A 19050-nucleotide genomic window follows, 5' to 3' on the forward strand; every position below is an offset into this window, starting at 1 on the left:
CAATCAAAATGTTTATATCTGGAGACTGAATCAAATACTAAATGAATCTTGAAGCTCTGCTCTGGAAAGTCAAGGTAAAGATTTGGAAAGAGAGTAACTGGTAGCGAGAGCCTGGCTGAGCTCTTGCTTGCGTCAAACCAGAAACTTCCATTTCACCAGAGGGCTGACAGCTGCCTGTTTGTCATGTTTTCCTGTGTTACATGTGATTGATTAGTGATATTTAGCTACTTTTGAGCAATTGCATAACATTTGAAGCTGCTGTGTTTTTCCATTTATCCAAATTCCACAAGTTCCATGTAGAGTGGGATGAAAAGCTGGTTTCACTCTACCCTTCTTTCTTGAGAAATGTCCAGCACCAGCCTGGGGTGAGGTAGAGTGTTTCTTTAAATATAAGCTTGGGAGAATAAACTTATATTTCATATAGGAAGTAATAGAAAACTTGAGGATAAGCACTTTGGAAATCCAAGTGAGTTAAAATGTAGGCTTTTATTATCATGTACAGCGGTCTTAGAGTTGAACAGCTGTGCAGGGTAGATTTGAAAGGAATGCAGATGGTTTTGAAAGAGTTTGAGTTTACTTAGGACTGGGCAGACTTTCTTAATTTTATATATATTCCTTGCCTCTCCAAGTGTCAGAGAAAAGTTGCTGATACAACAGGGTTATGTAGCATAAAGCTGGCTGCTGCATCCAAAGGATTTTGGAAGTAAAATTGTGGGAATTCATAAAATCAGAGAGTTTTGGGAAAGCTGCAAAAGTCAGGCCTCAGAGACAGCAGAACTGTGATTAGAGCTAAGCAGTAGCCATAAGATAGGTCAGCAGAAAAATTATGTAAGAAGTAGAAAAGTAAGGACAAATAGAACAATGGTCTGTGTATTAACACTTGGCTAGAATAACTCCCTAAGCTGCAGAAAAGTATATCTAGTAAGATATTAGGAAGTTCTAAGCTTAATAATGGAGCTCTGTCCATTGTGTTTTAAGGCTTACAAACAGGTATTGTATTCAAAATAAGCAAGCATTGTTTTAACCAAAGGTACGTGTGCTTATAGTGATTGGATGGAACAACTGTCAATATACTTTTACTTCGTGTGATTGGTCAAAAAACTTATAAAGTAAGTTGCAACATTAAGTTCTAGGTCTGCTGCCTAGGATGTGAGCTGATGGCATCTTCCTATTGTCATAACCATGTCATGAGACTGATGCTGGAAAATAAAACAGCTCAAGATGTGTTCCTCAGAAGTCCCACCCCGTTGGTGATTTGTACATAGCCCCAGCTGGCAGTAAAAACCAGTGGGCTTGTCTGCCTTCACTCCCTGTAACCTCCACGGCAAATTCATGTGCTGAAAGTACCAAGATGCATAAGATCCATGGTTATTAATATAATGTTTTTTCTGTCAGTAGAACCATTATCTGGGGAGCAAAATGTGTTTTGGCAATAAGTCCCACAGAAAGTAAATAATGTGGCATTTGCATCTTCAGGTCTGCCCTCTACTCTTGTTGTTTGTCTTTGAACAGAAGCCCTGTATTACTCCTTTATTTTATATTGTGCTTTCATCAATTGCTGTCTTTAAGAAGATATGCTTTACTCTAGAAACTTGTAAATCATCTTACAGGTTAAGTCATCGTTGATCAGAAAAGACTGTAATGCTGGCTTTAGGTATTGAGAGTTGTATTTGGACTTTTAATTTATTTTTAATTATAAATTGCCTTTGAATAATTGTCATGTTGTACTGGAGCTCCTTACCAAATGGGTTTTAATAGCTCCTCTCATTATTTGAGAGGCAGCTAGATATTTTGAGTCTTCTTAACTGTTTTATGAAAGTCTGGGCACAGCTACCTTACTGTCTCAATAGCTGTATAGGATAAGTGACATACTTTTCCATTATTCTGAACAAAAGTCTGTGTGGTTGTCAGCACAGAACACAGGTGTTTATCAGCTGATGTCCTTATTTCAGAAAGGGCTTCAGAAAAGACTGTTAAGACTGTAACCCTGGAGGAGAATCTTCTGCATTTCAAAGCTGATGGCTTTCTGCTGGGTTTTGGTGGTTGGGGTTTTTTTTTTGGTTTTTTCTTTTTTTTTTTTTTTTTTTTTGGTTGTTTTTTTCCTTAACTGTGAAAGATGCTCTTTAAATAGGTTTGGCTGACTGTCAGGCTTAAAATCAAATGATTCAGATTAGGTAAGTGTTTGCAAGATTTCATTACACTGCTTTAAGGGGCAGTCCACCAGAGTTTTATAAAACCTACAAGCATTTTGGATGAGAAGTTGGAGAATGTTTTGCTGTAAAGAGTGTTTTCATGCTGTGCAAAGCTATACTTGACCCCAGCAGCTTACAGAGTCTCACTTTGGAGTGTTTCTGCTGAATGTGTTCTCTCCATGCCTTTTGTTGGTCTGAGGAATTAACAGGAATGTTGAGTGGGTTGGTTTTCATGTTTCATGGTTTTTTGGTTGTTGGCTTGAAAATTTGGTATAAAAACATATTATTTCTTCATAAAATTGTTCATTTTTTTTCTTCCTATGACTGTAGAAGCATTGAGTTATCTATAGAAATGGCAACATTCCCACACTGGGGAAATGCATTCCTAAAAGATGATTTACCCATCAGTATTTTGACTACAGTTTCTTCTGTTGGTTGATAGGCTGTATTAATACAGTGGTAGTGACCAGAAATAATGTTTGTTGTGCTAGTTTTGCTTGCTGTTCTGTCTAGTCTTTTTTGGTTTTGTTTGCATTATCTTGAGGTGGTCTCTCAGAAATGGCCTCACTGTGTCTTGTGGAGAAACCTGTAGTGTTTGATCAGGCTTGCTGTATCAGTACTTCTGAAGAAGCACATCCATGGATTTGGAAAGCGTGTTTTTAGTCTTCAGGATCATTTTGATTGTCTTTATCAGCCACTTTATAGCCAGACATTCGTATAATTTGCTTCCAGTAGATGGAAGGATTTCTTTGGTGTCTGAAAGAGTATTTATCATAACCTTAGCAAACTCTATTTTCCAAAAAGGCTCTGGGAAGTTAGCCTAAGGTCTCTGGTACTCTCAAAGCTTTGTCTTTACAACACTTCAGGAACTGAGAATTGTGCAGTAGCACATGGAAAACAAGGAAGGCCAGTATGAGTCTGTTGTGGGCACCAGTGGTACTGTGAGGTGCTGTCAGTTCCAGTTCCTGGTTCCACCCAGTAGGCACAAGTAGCACAGAGCCAGGTAATCAGGTTGCTCATTTAAGAGGAAAACTGACAGATGGGTGCAAGCCTGACAGCAGAAGTATTACAGACTCTTCCCTGCCCCTTTCTCCCAGCAGAGCCATCAAGGCTGAGAAATGCATGCATAAAGCAGAATTTTTTTCCCCTCTGTTGTCCCATTTGTACTGTGAAAAAATTCTTGGCAACAGAGATGAATGTAAATCTACCTTTTTGTAGTTGCACTTTATTGTCTAGGTGAGCAAATGCATCTGTCTCGTATTTCTGGCTGGCTAAGAATCTCAAAAAGAAGAGGCATCCTCAGGAGGAGGAAATCATGTTCTTTTGCTTTTGTCAGGTCACTGCCCCCTTCACTGTTTTTTTCATCCAGACTGATGGGTATTTGGTATTGGGAAGTTTTTCCACCCCTCTGGTTTATTTTATTACCGTCAAGATTGAATTTAAACTGACTTGCAAAGCTGTCTATCTTTTGGGATGTCTAAACTAAATGAAGACTGCAATATTGATATTTCTGCAATTAAACATAATTTAATCCATGCAGAAATTCACAAATACTTCCACTATTGCAAGTACATAGAGAAAGTGTGTTCTCAAGCCTCTATTTCTACAAACTTTCCATCTATCTGAGAACAGCTGTGGGATTATTCTTGCGTCTCTTCACTGAAAGAGTCAAACTCAGGAGCCATCTGGGTGAAAACTTTCAACAACATCCATTGTCTTGGACAAGTCTGTCTTTTTTTGTTATCAAAAGATACTGATTTCAAAGGTGTTTCTCACCTCTTTAGGTTTCAGAGGTGTTGCAGCATGTGAATGCATGATTTGCTCTCAAAACCATTAATCTACTCCCTACCACAGAATAGGTGATAGGATACTGGGGGAAAGAAGTCTGTTCTAAAATCAGACACATTCACACATTGAAGCATTTACTTTGACAAAACTTTCAAAACACAGAACAGAAACATGAGTGATAAGCACTAAATTCCAGACCTCTGCTTTTATTTAATAGTGTGATAAATACTTAATTGGTGGTTTCAGCCACGCCTAGTGCTTATATGGAAGCATATTTGTTCCTAAACAGGGTTGTTCTAATTCACCCACGTGCTTGGATTGGGGGTTCAAGCAATAGCCTAAAATGTTTGGTGACATGAGACTGCAGTGGAAGAGATGTGTTACATTTCACACACCCCTCCTCCTCCCCCCCAAAAATGAACAATGATAGCGGGACCTTGTCAGAGAATAAAGGATGCAACTTGAGATGTTAAGTTTCTGTGTGATTGATTTAGCAAGGGAATATGGGGATAAACAGGGTCTTGACATCTTCTGTAGTGCTTCTTGTAGAGTGTTGTGCTCTGCTGTCAAAGGACAGACTCTGATTTCTTCAGGCCAGAATTGTGTGCTGAACCATGGCCAGCTTTGCTCTGGGGCTGTTGCTGCTGCAGTGATGCCTGTGCCTCTCTCATCTGCTGAGCCCGTCTGTGGCTGGGAGCCCTCCCACCTTCCCAAAGGAAGCTGCTACAAAGCAGCAGGAAGATCTAGAATGTTGGGTTGGCTCTTTTTGTTATATGTTCTTTATCTATTTTTAATATTTTATTTACTCCTTATTAAAATTTTGTATAATGTTTATTTCAGTTGTATTTCATGGTAAGTTTTTTAGAGGTTGGCACAGTGCAAAGGTGTGGTCTGGAGATCTGGTTTTGTCCTAACTGGGTGGTTACCAGCTTAAGTGTTATTTGCTTGTTCTTAGCTTTGCAAAGGCCATGTAGCCAAATGAGCAAACTGAACGTGCTGCTGTGAGCAGTCACGGTGGTAGGAAGTCAGTTCTGCTAAGCCTGAGCAGACGCAGTGCAGGGGTTAAGCTTACATGGTTACTGTAAGGGTTCCTGCCAGCTTGAAGTAGTCTTGCTGCAATGGCAGGTGAACTGTGAACCTCTAGTCCTGAATTTTGTTCCGAGACAATAAAAATAAACTTGAAAAAATGTATTCACTTTGTCATATCTGATGTAGCTTTGCTCAAAACTTGTTCAAAAGTTAGTTTTGCAGTCCATTTTGAGAGCAGAGTCTTGTTTTGAACTTGAAGTCCACTGAATAGGTGCAGCTCTCAGCTGTGTCTTGGGCATGTTTTGGATTGTATTTTTCTTTGTTTGTAGGTGCTTTGGAAAGAAGACAGTGTTTGGCTCAGTGGTTTTTGCGAGGCAGCACAGAGCCTGCCTGTCTTGGTTTGTTAACTCAGCACTGCTGTCTGTGACACACAGGCTTAGCCACTGCACCTATTGCAAGTGATGTTGCTTTACAGAGACCCTAAATTGATCCCTAAATAGCTCACACAGTATGGTTGGCTCATGGCTCATTAAAGGGTTGAGCAAAGAAAGGGGCCTGAGACTGAAATTGCTTTGAAATAACTCCTGTATTAGTTCAGCACGCAGGAATGTTGTGTGACGAGCAGGGTAATGGTCGGTGCCTGGAGGCTTGCAAGCATGTCTGAAATTTTGCATGGCACACTGGCAACCAGGACTACTCATCTGTGAGAAGATATTTGCCTGCCTTACAGCAGTGCTGAGACTTCATTAATATTTGTAGAATGAGTTTAACAGAAGTACAAATGAAATATTACTAGAAGGGAATGTGTTAGGCTGCTGTAACACATTTGGAGGTATTTAGGAAGTTCTCTGTGTTTTGACAGGAGATGAAGAATTTATAGTTGTGTGGAAGATGAAGAACATGCCTTCACGGATACCCAGGGTATCTTTGTAGGGTATTATAATCTCAGTTAATTTTTGCTGATGTACAAACCCTACATATGTCTATTTTGTAGTGACTTCATGCTGCAATTAATACTTAAGTACATTTGGATTAGAGTCATCTTGCTCATACTAGCCCTAATAGGTAATTTCAATTGTTGTTATGTGTATCAAAAGTGCTAGAATTCTAGATGTCATTGGGAAAGTCCCTGGAAAATACTATGCAAATTTCTGTAAAAATGGGTGGACTACACTTGAGAGAACTTTAAAAAAATGTATTGTCATGAATCTTCTAGTTCCTGTTTCTAGGAATTTCTTAAATCTTTTTTTCCAGATTCTTGTAGATGAGGGAAAAAGTGAACTTGTGGTGGGAAGAGCACTTGGTGTTGAATAATTATCTGGCTTCTCCTGAAGTTTCCGTGCCTTTTATAAGACATCATATATCCCATGTACCTAGATTAAGTAGTATTTTAGAGGTACACATAGTTTCTGATGAAGGAAGTTTGGAGACCGTTCTTTTTCTGGAGAGTGCAGCGGGTTGCCTGGTCACGGATGACGTGTGCCTTCCACGTTTGGTGCAAAATCCCAGTTCTAGGGTGGAGAATGTGCTAGCATGTATTCATAGAACCACAGATCCTCCTGTAACTGAATGAATAAGATACTAAAAAAAAAATAACGCTACAGGATTGTAAAGGATATGTTTGACTACTGCCATGGGGTTTACTTGAGTGTTGTGGTTTATTTTTTTAATCTGGTTTCCTTCTTAACCGTGCCAATGTACTCCAAACTTCCTTGTTCTTACATGCTTTTCTCAGAATCCTCTGTTCTTTTCCATATTATTTTATTTTTTGGGTGGAGGAACGTTTATATTTTTTGCTTTGTCTCTGAAGATTCAGTGTATTGTGGGAGGTGAGGCAACACTGGTCTTGGCAGAACACCACAAAACCAAGAGAGTAATTAAATGACGCAAGCCTTTGATTATTTTTCTCTCTCAAGCTTTCTGGCACGGCTGGGCATTCCGATTGCAAAAGGAGGATCGGGAGAAGAAATTTCTAAAGATCGCATGCAGAATTAGAAGAACTGTGTCGGAGACGTCTTCCTTCTTTAAAGCTCTTCGCTCTCAAGTTCTGGAGTTACTTCTTTTTCCCTTGAGAGGCTAATGTCTCTTTCATTACCCAAGACACATGTAACTGAAAGCGAGCTGCCAAGGTTGTGTTTTGGTTTCTTTGCACCCCTACTAATTGGATTTTTCCCGTGTTCTTCTGGAGGATTATAGAAGGATTACAGAAGCTGCGTTTTTGGGGCTGTGGGAGGAAGTTCTTTTTCTCGTCCTGAGTCTGCGACCTCCTTGATTTGCCATTTGTTCTCTAAAGTTGCTGCCTATTTGGAAAAGGGAGAAGCAGCTTAACATGAACTTGCACAACCATGGATTCAATCCCTTTGCAAATGTTCTATGTGGCTGCTTTTAAAGGAGGTTTTTGCATGCATAAGCAGCAAATGAAGAATAACATCCCAGGCTGGATTTAAAAGAAGCAAGCTCCTTGAGTCCTGGCAAAAGGATAAATACTGTTTAAACTATAGTTTAAGGAAGACTGTTGTTCCAGTTTCAAATTTTTTGAAGGGAAGCATCTGATCAAGTCAAATAATCTGCCAGCCTAAACCTGCATTTTCTACAGCCGAAACTGGAAAATGTCTTGGAAAAGAAATTACTTTTCTGTGGGTCGGGGCAATGTACAGGGCATGTTTACTCCACGAAATACCACCTCAATAGCACCCAGTAAAGGTCTCAGCAATGAACCAGGACAGAACAGTTGCTTCCTGAATAGTGCGCTACAGGTAAGAGCACAGAATAAAGAATGGTTCTGGTTTTGCCCTCTGTTGCAGTATTTTCCTAGGCACTTGCAACAAATATAGCTGAACTCGAGTACATAACTGTTGATGGGCCTGGATAGAATAAAGCTACATTTGGAAAAGCAGATTGAGTTATTGAACAGCTTTTTAATTTTCAGGTTTTCCTAGTGAATTCAATAGCATTTGCACAGTCATAATTTACTTGAATGTCTTGTTTGTGTAAGCTTGTAGAATGTCAACCAAAGCTAAAAATATACATAGTATATGTAATGTACTTTAAAATAATAGGATATTGCATAGCTTGCAGAATGCATACTCCTTAAAAGTAAACTTAACTTTTTTGTTGAACTAGTCAAGGTTTGATAATAACTATACAAGATCCATTTTATGTAGCTCAGTTTTCTTTCTGGCTGTTGCTGTGTAGCTTAGTTTAAATGACTGGGTGTTTGCCTTTTAATTTAGAAGGAAAACCTTTACTGGTGCCAAATTCAGTGGAGTGATATCACTGCTATAGAGGTGTTGTCACCATTTAGATGCTTTGAAAATCTAATGGTTGAGATTCAGTCATTTTGGCATCAGGGCTTAAAACCCCTTCACGTCAGTTTCCATCCCTTCATATGACTTGTCTGTGCAGAACAGACTGTATCACTATGGATTTGACTTCTCTTTAGTTTTTTTTCCATGGGCACAATCAACTTCTCAACTAACTTCAGGCTTCTATATAGCCCTAGTGCAAATAATACATATATATATATCTGTGACCCTCAGTAGGCTTAATATGTTAGGAATAACAGGGCAAAGAGAAGTTTCTAGTGATGTTCTGTATCAATTACTTTTATTAAGCTGTAAGGTGTAATGACCAGCTGCTTCCTAATACTGAGTTAGTGAACCTAGGTCTGGACTAAGTAGATCCTAATACCAGCTGCATACCATACGTGGAGATGAAAGCATATGACCTGGTCTTTAATCTGCTACAGAAGCCCTTTTCTTCTAAAGCTGAAGAGAGATAGGATACTGAAAGTACTTACAATCAGAGCTGAATTAAACAAAAAAGGCAAGATGGTAATTATTTCTTAAAATACGTACTTCTGGGGTTTATCCTAATTTTTTAACAATTAGTATGAAATGCTCTTGAATGTTTGTTGCTCCTCTGTCTTACAATTTTGTATAAACATTCAAGCTATACTCCAAAGGCAATTATATAAAAAAATTGGACTCATTCCTAAACATAATTTTTTTGTCCTTTTGTAAAGTCTGCAGTAGTTCTTCAGGAATGCTTGTGTGTAATCAGATGTTCTCAAGGCTTGTGTTTCCTCCCAGGCCTTAAGTACAGGGATAGTTTGACTATAAATATAGCTACAGCAATTATGAATTTTTGGGAAACTTACAGATTATATTTAAAAGTGTGTTTACTGAATATTACATATTACTGTGGTTTAAATAACAAATTGTTCCAGTTGGACTCACTTCTTGAAACTAGGTTTTTTTGCCAGGGTGCTAATTTTTTTCTAGCCAGTTCATCAAGGCAAATTCATCAGAAATAAGAAGATTGGCTCCTCTGTTTGTGCTAATGAAGCATTTAGCCAGTCACATGTCAGCCTGGACCTTGCTGCTCTGTCCGGAACCTGGTAGGACGTGATTTAGGTCAGGGCTTCTTTCAGTCCAGACTTCTGCCTTCAGGAAGGCTGGTGACTGAGGTTTGCAGGAAAGTCCAGTTACTGTTAGTTTGAGCTGAAATAGCCAGTGCTGACCACATTTATACATAAAGAGCTCTCTGTAGAACACCTCAGAGATGGATATTATTGCTATTTTACAGATACAAATTTGAATAACTTCCCAGGAGTGCACAGGTTTAGTGGTAAAACTGAAGCATAAAAAAACATGGTGCTATTAGAGCAGATGTCACCTCTCACTGTTGCTAGCAGAACACGTAAAAGCCTGCTTGCTTTCCTGTGCTATGACCCTACCTATTCACACACCTGGTATTGCCACCATAATTCTCCTGAGAGGAAGATGTAACTGCCCTAACAGGCTAGGGTTAGTAATCATGGCCTGTCAGGACGCTTAGTAACGTTAATATTGGGCATAACGGATTTTAGTGTTCTCCTGTTTTCTGTTGCACTAACTCATTTATGTATATGCTGTTGGTGCTTCATTTCTTCATCACTTGGGCTTTCTGCTGGGAACAAGAAAGCTGTGTAGAATTGGAAGAAGGGAAGAGTTTCATCCCCATCAGTCCAGGGGGTGTCCTCGGCAGCTCTGCTCGGCTTCATGGTGCAGTTGCTCGGTGGCCAGCCCTGGTGCCAGCAGTGGAGCAGTCAGAGCAGGTGCTGTTTAAGCCAGCACAGCCACATGGATGAAGAAGTGAGTTCTGTGATCTAAAAGCACATGGCAAGAAATTCAGAGGAAGGTCACACTAAATTGGCATGTGAAGGTTGCAGCTAAAGAAGAAAGTTGAAAATATCAACTTGCAGTTAGATAAAAGACATCCCTTTTGAAGGTGATCACTGATGACATCGGTAGACTTCTTGGATTATTCAGCATATGCAGTTTAATCAGAAGCTTATGCAATATTTTATGTTATATATTCATAAAGTTGGCTGTGCCCCCTTTTCTGTTTCAGGTTCTCTGGCACCTGGACATTTTTCGCCGCAGTTTCCGGCAAATCACAACGCACAAATGTATGGGTGATTCTTGCATCTTCTGTGCTCTTAAGGTAAAAGTTAGAAATACGTTGAAAACCATTTTTTAAAAATTTGAGCAGAAATATTTATGATATTTAATTAATGTTTATAATCAAACTTGCACCTGAAAATGTATGAGAACAAGGTAAATGTGATAGCTAGTGGTCCAAGATCCAGTTTCTAAAATGTGTTCAAATGTGTTGGTAAAATTTCAGTTACAAGGACTCTTCTTAATGGTGTGCAGGTCATTGTGAGTCTCCATTAGTTCAGGCAGTAAAATATAAGTTTGCTTTATTTTTTCCAGTTTATCATTTGGCATACAAATATAATACCATACACAGTCAGTGTGCTCATCAACACTTACCTTTCCTTTCAGTACTACTTTAAATGTCAGGATGGGGAAGGCCCTTTAGCTAAGCTTTTCTGTTCAAAACTGTTGATTATGTAAGACTAAAAGGCTATTTTCTGCTGTAAATATTGATGTCTGCATTAAATGGCTCAGCTCTTTGTAGTCTCTGTTTTAAAAAAACATCAATTCTGTTTGTAGCTGCAGATTCAATAACTGGCTGTCATAGAGGCTGCCTGGACAGTAAGATCTAGATGCTAGCTCTGATTTAGAGTATTGCTATGTACTTGAGTAAATTGTGCAACCCTGTGTCTTTGTTTGTCTCTATCAATTAATTTGTTGCATTCTGGGGTTTTTTTGTGACCTCCTTTCTAAATTCTGCTAGCTCAAACCCCTGGCTATTTGCGGGAGAAATGTGCATGATGCAAACATGATGAAAATACCTAGTTTTAATCTTCCTGAGCAGTGATTTTTCCTTTCTGAAACTGAGACTTAAATGTTTTCTTTGGTCATAAATGCGTTGTAAAATCCAACTAAATGTATAAACTAATTGTGGGATAATTTGTGTTATGAATTCTGTGTATAGTAATGAAAATGACGAGACGGCATGTCAAAAATGGTAAAATAGAGAGTGCGGGTTTAAACTAAGATAGTCTGATGTTCCCAGGCAATATTTATGGTATAACAGCTGTCTTGCTGCTGTTAAGTAACGTCACAGGTGCTCTGGTAGAGACAGGCTTGAAATGAATTATCTAGTGAGCTTTTGGGCTGTTGTTGAGGAGTTTTCCGGGGCAAATGAACAGCAAAGGGGAGACTACTAAAGCATGAAGTAAGAGAGTTTATCTTTTTTTGAGGGGAAATTTTTCTCAAGACCTATCTATTGAAATAATGAGACAGGATGATATTTACAGCAGTGTCATCAGAAGAGGATGTAACAGTGGGTTAGGAGCAAGGTAGTGCATCCAAAGTGAGATACAGCTCTTCAGACACAGAAAAGATGGAGTATTAAATATATCCCCTTCTTTCAAGGTGAATGCCAAGACTTAGTCATGATCTGGATTGACTTCATGAAGTTCAGTGGGATAATTTAAAGGTATTTTTTGGATCCTGCCCTCAAGTAATGTCAAGTGATTGTTGGTATACTTTGTTAGCCAAGATGAGGTCAGAAAGAAAAGGATTTAGGAATTTACCATGAATGTAAGCTTTTGCCATTCTGGGGTTTAACTGAAAAGCATGATCAAGGAAATACCAGGAGATCAGACAGGTTCTGCCGTGAATGAAAGCAGGCTCTCAACTCTGCACTAGAGTCCAGGTTTTAATATGAAGATAACAGTTAAAAGCCTTTCTGTATAGAATACTGGAAAAGAGGGAGAGGGATGTGAAAGAGTATTACAGGAAAAAGGAGAGGATGAAACTTTGTGGTACTGGTCATGAAAGGTGAACTGCAGACAAAGATGCATGTGGGTTAGCAGTACTGGAATGAGAGGGAAAGCACTACAGGAAACCTGGAAGATGACAGGATCTCTGGAATATATGTATTAAAAGCAGACATTGGGTCAAAGAATGTTTAGTTTTGTTGGTAAAATCCTTGGTTTTGATGTCTTGAAGTGTGTAGTGTGCTATTATAAACTTGGAAATGACAGGTGGAGTGGCAGAATTCACAAATTCTATGCATGCAGCCATATGTTTATTTTTTAAATTAAGCAGCTTTTGAAAAATTTGCTGCTGTCTCTTTTCACTCTCAGATACCTGCAAAGATTTTGTGTGTGTGTTTTTGGTTTTGTTTGGTTTTTTTTAACCTGAAGTTCTTAGCAATAATGTTGCTAGCTGGCAGTTGTTACAACCCTTAATTTCCAATAAAACAATAATATTGCACCAAATCCTCTACTACTTTTGCACATTTTGGGAAACTTGCATCTGGTTGTTTGCAGAATTCCTAGAGCTCACAAAAACTCTAAAGAACACATAAGCAATTGAAGAATTACCTAGACAATTATTTATGAGTGTGGGCAGTAACCAAAACTTGAAAAGTAAATAGATTCCAACTGGATCCAAATGAAAAAGTTAGCATCTACTGTATGTGCAGTCTGTTCTTCATGGGAGATCACTGTGTGTCCTACCAAAGCCTGTTCCAGAAACTCTCTGGGTAGTATTGTGCCAAGCTTTCACTTTTCTTATCTTGTGTAAAATGTTGATGTGTGTGTACATAAGTATCTGAAGTTCCCCAACCCCCTTTTTGTGTTGTTATCAAGCTAAATACTATTATAAAGGTGAGTTATAAGGGCTGTTACTTGACTCTAAGTGAAATTGGGGGTGCAAACCTCCCCTCAATCCCCAAAAAAACCTCTGGGCATCAGAAGTCTTAGCTACCTTGGTTGAAAGCAGCTGAAAAGGTAGAGGTATTCACAAGGGACAGCCCCAAACCATGGAGATGGTCACATTCATCTTCACAGACTCCTTAGGAAGGCGTTAGAAGTGGGGGGAAAAGGCTGTTGGAGGTGTTTACTCGTTCTCTGCTGCCCTCTGGATCAGTGTTTTCAAATTGCTCTATTTTCTTCCTCCTGTAAAAGTCTGTCTGGTACATGTTATGTGTAAACTTCTGTAAGACAAGTGGGAGCTTAATGTGCACCTAATGCTACAAGCATCACCAAGAGCATGTTGTGTGTTCCAGGGCAGCAGGGTCATCCCCTCCCTTCTGTGCCCATCTCTTCCCCTGCCCCTTTCTGCTCTGGAAGCCTTTAACTATTGTCCTGCCAGAGTAATGCTGGATTAGCCTCCAGGTCTTTGACATCCTCTTTTTCTTGAATCTTGCCTTAGGCTTTGCTAAGATGAGGGAGAAGAAGTGGCTGGATCCAGTGGGAACACCAGAATTTGGAGCTCTATACCATGCGAAAATCTCCTATTAGGGTCTGGGGAGAGGTAATTAGCCTTGCATGCTGTCAGGTGGATCTGCCCAAAACACTTGTCCAAACCAAGCAAGGTGGAGGCAGGACATGTTCACCCTTTTTCAGAGCATGCTGGCATGTTCAGATTCCAGCCTGGCCTGGGAAAGGGACAATACTTGTGCGGAGGAGCCTATGTCATGTTCCCCTCTTCACTTCAGGGTCCTTTCACAGCATACCTGACTCCATCTGTGTTGTATAGAGGTGGTTCATGCTCTTCTCCTGCTCTGAAGGTGACATCCTCTTCCTTTTGACTCCAGAGGAAGATAGTCTTCTCTAAGCTAAATTTAGCCATGGAATAACACTGAAGAAATTGTATTTTTTCCACACTTTCTTGTCTTGTTGCAACTGTTTCTAGGCATTTGGATGTCATGCGCAGTATTTACTGTAAATGCTCAGTTAGCTCTCTAAATATTACTTGTAACTTCAAATATGGGATCACAGGACACTGATGTCATACCGGATCAAATCACTTTTTATTTTTGTACCACATTGAAGACTTCCATTTCAAAAATTCTTGAAGTAATTTTAAAACTTGATGTGCTACCTGACTGTATTTATGTAGCTAGAAAATGAACCTTGAAATCATTCCAGATATGCGTTCCTTGGTTATTGGGAAGTTACCTTGCATCAACAGCTATAAAAAAGGAGAGTTGCAGATTCTGTGCTGGAACCCCAAACGCTGCTCCTTAAAATGTGGCATTATTTAAGTATTTTTTTCAATACACAAGCTGTCCTTACCACTATGTGGTTTGCCTGCCATAACACTGGAACAGCTTTTTGATTTATTATTTATGCTGAAGTCTACTATGATTTGTTTTATTTTCCTTTTTTTTCAGCATGACTTTGCTTTGGTGTTTATCACAGCTGGAAGAGGGTAGGAAGGGGGAAATCCGTCCACTGTACTGAGCATGCCACAGAGAGTTTGTTCTCCTTCCAGGGATTGTACTGGGAGCTCCATAGTGCCAGGATACAGGACAGAGTGTTTTTTGTAGGTCACAAAGAAGAATGTTCTATTGATTGATACATTCTAATAGGACTGATCTTTTCTATTGTTTTGTCATGTGCAACAAAAGCAGGAAGAGTGTGAATTTTCTGTGTAGAGATGATGTTGTTTAAGATGAAAATGGAGAAGAGTTTTACAGCGCTTTAATCAAGTGGAATGACTATAGTTGATTTTCATAAGCCACTTGCTTGAAATTTAGTGATTTATTATGAAATGTTCATCATATGGTTGAGACCATAATAGGTTGGTTGCAAAGATTGCATCCTCTTGTTTTATGCTTTTTTCTAATGACAGTAGTATTTCAGGTAAAATAGTATTCAAAATACATAAAATAATTACTTTTATTGTTTGAACGTTTTTCATCTGTTGACACTTGTAGTTAACTGCCTGCCAAATAAACTAGCAGCAAGTACAGTTCCCTGAGTTAATAAACTGGTAATTGAAGCTTTCAAATAACAATTGTCTGTTTTGATCTTGATCAAGCAGTTAATTAATTGTTACATAGTAGATGTGCACATTCTATGATTTGAATTTCTTTTCCTGCCACCTGCCTAAACAACACTTGTGGAAAGTATTATTTTTACTTGATTTTGGTAGTAGCCAGGAATGCCTGACTTGACAGTCTCTACTGGGGACCTGACCTTAATATTCAGGGTACAGTGTGAGTACAAATGGAAGATACATAAAAAGAAGGGAATAAATGGAAATCTAGGTTGATTGTTACCAGACTTGGAGATTCGAAAAGAGATCAAAAGACACAAAACCAAACACATGTGGAATTTGTGGCAACCTTGAAGGTGAATATAACATGAGGAAATGTGGGGAAGAAATGTGAGCTAGTGGAAATAATGTTGGGTGGAGGCTGATGTGTTTAGGTAGGAGAAAAGTAATTTTTAGCAGACCATTTGAAATAGGTTATTGTACTGAGTATGAGGCTTCACTGGGAGAGTGTGATGTTCTGAATGAGATATTAGGTACTACAGGCAAGAAAAAAAAGGTGCACTGAGCAGGGTGAGAAAGGCATGCTATTGAAATGGAGAGAAAGCTTAAAAAGATTAGGCAAACAAAAATCCTATCATCAAAAGCCAGAAACAATTGATTAGTATAGGGAATACTAAGGTGAGGGGAACATGTTTTGTTCTTCGAAATACCCTACCACTAGGGTATTCTTCTGTATAGGGATATCAGCTGCAGTGATATCCCTATACAGAAGAAGCTTCTGTGTAATTCTGGAAGGGTTAGTTCCCAGAAAGCTGCCAAGGACACAACTCAAAATTACAGTGCATAAACACTGTTCTGATTCAGTAGCTGTTCCCTATTGTCTTCACCCATCAATTTATTCTTATGTCAGCCTACGTTTGCATGCTTGATTAAAAAGCACATGTTCAATGTGTATAAGTTTGGTTTGTTTCATCAGTATGGTTAGTTATACACTGCAGATGTCAGTTTACCCCAAATAAATGGAATATTTCTTTCCTAGGGAGGAAGTTGATTCCAAACACTATTAAAGATAATTGGGGGCAGATCTTGTTAACTACAGTAGGGGGCAACTTTCAGATCTTTAAAAGAACTCCCAAGAGTGCATGTCAATCCCATGGATTAATTTAGAGTACTTGCTATCTTTAATCTCTAAACCAGGTGGAAAAAGCTTGGTTTATGATCATGCATGTGAATTTTAGTGTTCTGAAAGATCTTCGAGCTTTCTTGAAGAGCTACATGATAAATAAACCTTGTCTCAAAACTTAGGTTGTTTTCCTTTATTTGATCCTTGATCAATATACTTCTAGAAAGTTCATACTGATCCCCACTCCCACGGTTCCCAAAGTGGAGTACCTTATTGTGGAAGCCCACTGGCTGCAAGACTTTGTTCTGATGTGTGTCGGAGGCCCAGCTGTGTACTACTAGAAAGCATATGAAGCCTTCAGTTAAAAAACTATGAAAAAGCTTTCTGAATAATAAAAAATGAAGTGAGGTTCTACAATTGATAGTGTGAGGTGGTCAAGGAAGTTCCAGGTATGGACCCATCTGAGAGCAAGCTGGTGGAAGACAACAATGTAGTTGGGAGTTGATCTTAGTATTTGGGGAAGGACTGTATGCATCTAGGTGGATTTAGCAAATTTATTGGTCTTAAAGAACACATGTGCTTCCTCATTTATTCTCTGCTAGCCTTTCCAGGCTTATGAAGAGCTGTAGGGAAGGGGTGTGAAGGGAGATAGGCTTCTTTTCCTCTCATAGACCTCTCACAGGAATGCAGTATAACCAGAACACAGACTTCCTATCTGAAAAATCCCTTGCTCACACTGTTCTGTCTTAGCTTGCAGACTGACCAACATGCCAAGAACTATTTGGTCCTCAGTGTAGAAATCAAAGTACTGCTTTTAATACAGTATTAGTAATTCTTAGATTTTATGTTAAGGTAATTCTTTTTTTGTTCTGCCTTCTAGATTTTAGTTAATGCAAAGTTTCTTATGTTTTACCTGTTTTCAGTTTCATGGGGCTTTTAGCAGTGTCCATTCTTATTGTTGCCACTGTTAGGGACACGCTCATTTGTGTTGGAACGTAGTCATTGAAAGAGATCATCAGTGCAGTGAGTACACTGATGGGATTTCCACCATCTTCAGTTTCAGAAGCAGTTGAAGTTTTCGGAGGAGAATGAAGTTTGAATGTTTAATTTATGAAGTTCTCGTGTTCCATAGTCCCTTGGGAGAAAGGTGCTGTGAGAACCCCTGGGGCAGAATGAGGTGTGCTTTCCTGGTCTGCACCCAGCTGGCTTTCATACCTGTGTAGGGAACCAGTGTTTGAGCAGTTAACAGTATCACTCACAGGCAAGTCCTTAAATTAAGCAGGGTGATCTGACTTAGATCATGTGAAGTGATGAAATTGCAGGAAATGCCACACCTGTCCCTCTAAGGTTGAGAGACAAGATAGACTTGTTCTGAAGGGGAGCAAAGAACCTATATTGAAAAAGAAAGGGGAATCAACCCCAACAACCCCATCTTCCCCTCAACACCCCAACCCAGCCCCAGTGACTGAAACCTAAGAAAAACCAAACTCCCTTGTGTTTAAAGTGCTTTTGATTCCATTTGAGATGCTTTTGGGACTTCCTACAAGCACTGGGTTCCAGTGTGCTCTAAAATGTACTGTGCAATGCCATAATAAGATTTGATCTTTATTAGATTAAAGTGCACAATTGCTCACTGGTTTTAAGATTTTGTTCCTCTTTTGTAATCCAAATAAGACTGTATACCCTTGTGTGCTATGTCATCACAAATTTGAGGAAGCATTCTTCCATGTAATATTGGGATCTGGTACATCCTGACTTTTGCATTCTTCACAGAATTGACATTGCTTAATTGTTTTTTGTTCCATGGTAAGTATACTGTTTCTTTAAAGATAGAAGTTTAAAAGAAGAGTTTCAGTTTCCTTGTTTGCTTAGAGCCTGCATTGTTTCTCACTCCCCAGGAGTGCAAAGCCATTTCAGGGCTCTCATTGAAGCAAACCAGCTCCTGCCCATCAGCTCAGGGTAGTGAGGTTGTGGACCCAGTTGCTAGACAAGAGTCTCAGATCTATTAAGTGAGATTGAATAAATAGAATAAACACATTTCTGAAGCTCAGTTTTAAATATTTTGGAGTGCTCTTGTTTAATGAAAAATGTGAAGCAGGGTGGAGTTACGTTTCACTGTCTTTTTTTTTTAAGGGTCACTGAAATGAGAAAATTCACTAATGAAACATGAAACTTGCTCAATTATCAGAGTGACAGAAATGGCAGTCAAGTTTAAGTGCAAACACTTCGTTGTTCTTTCTGTTTTATGTATGTATATATAAAAGATAACTGAGGGGGATTTTGTCTGTAGTTCCTGAAGTATGATACTGCCTCATGGCTTTCTCTTCTTTACCCTTTTCTCATGATTCTGTGATACTCTATAAAGACAATAATAGAAGAGCTGTGGGCTTCAGCACAATGGGCTGTTTTACATCAGTGAGCACCTTGAGGACCACCAAAATAAAAGTTGCAGTAAAGAGAGATAGGCATATTACATCTATTTTAGATTATGCCAACACTATAAATTGTACCATTCCTATGAGCAGAGATGGCAGGGGCCAATGGAGGTTGGTTTGCTGTCTGTGCAGTGACAGCTGTGCTTGGCACTTTTTCCAGCTTCCTCAAAACAGACAAGATTATACCATTGGGCAAACCTCCTAGCTTACCTTCTCGTTTCCTGATGAGAAACAAGTAAAAATTGTTCAAGGAGAGAGAGATTTCGATTATTTTCAGTTACTGTAGATCCTAG

At 39.1% G+C, this 19050-nt stretch overlaps 1 protein-coding gene across 10 annotated transcripts in view; it reads left to right on the forward strand.

Annotated features, from left to right (window-relative positions):
- Positions 1-19050, forward strand: part of USP54 (ubiquitin specific peptidase 54) — a 93368-nt gene that overhangs the window by 39381 nt on the left and 34937 nt on the right. For 9 of the 10 annotated variants that reach the window (XR_010367296.1, XR_010367295.1, XM_064430562.1 and 6 more), the window contains 2 exons: positions 6926-7765; positions 10404-10496. Coding sequence is in view for 8 of the 10 variants with exons in the window: in XM_064430562.1 (XP_064286632.1) it covers positions 7619-7765; positions 10404-10496 (240 nt within the window). In the remaining 2 variants the exon portion in view is untranslated. Of the gene's footprint in view, positions 1-6925; positions 7766-10403; positions 10497-13627; positions 13730-19050 lie in introns of those variants that run through there. The other variant, XM_064430566.1, reaches the window with a different exon arrangement.

Source organism: Passer domesticus, chromosome 8, assembly GCF_036417665.1.
Source record: "Passer domesticus isolate bPasDom1 chromosome 8, bPasDom1.hap1, whole genome shotgun sequence".
Classification (NCBI taxonomy): domain Eukaryota; kingdom Metazoa; phylum Chordata; class Aves; order Passeriformes; family Passeridae; genus Passer; species Passer domesticus.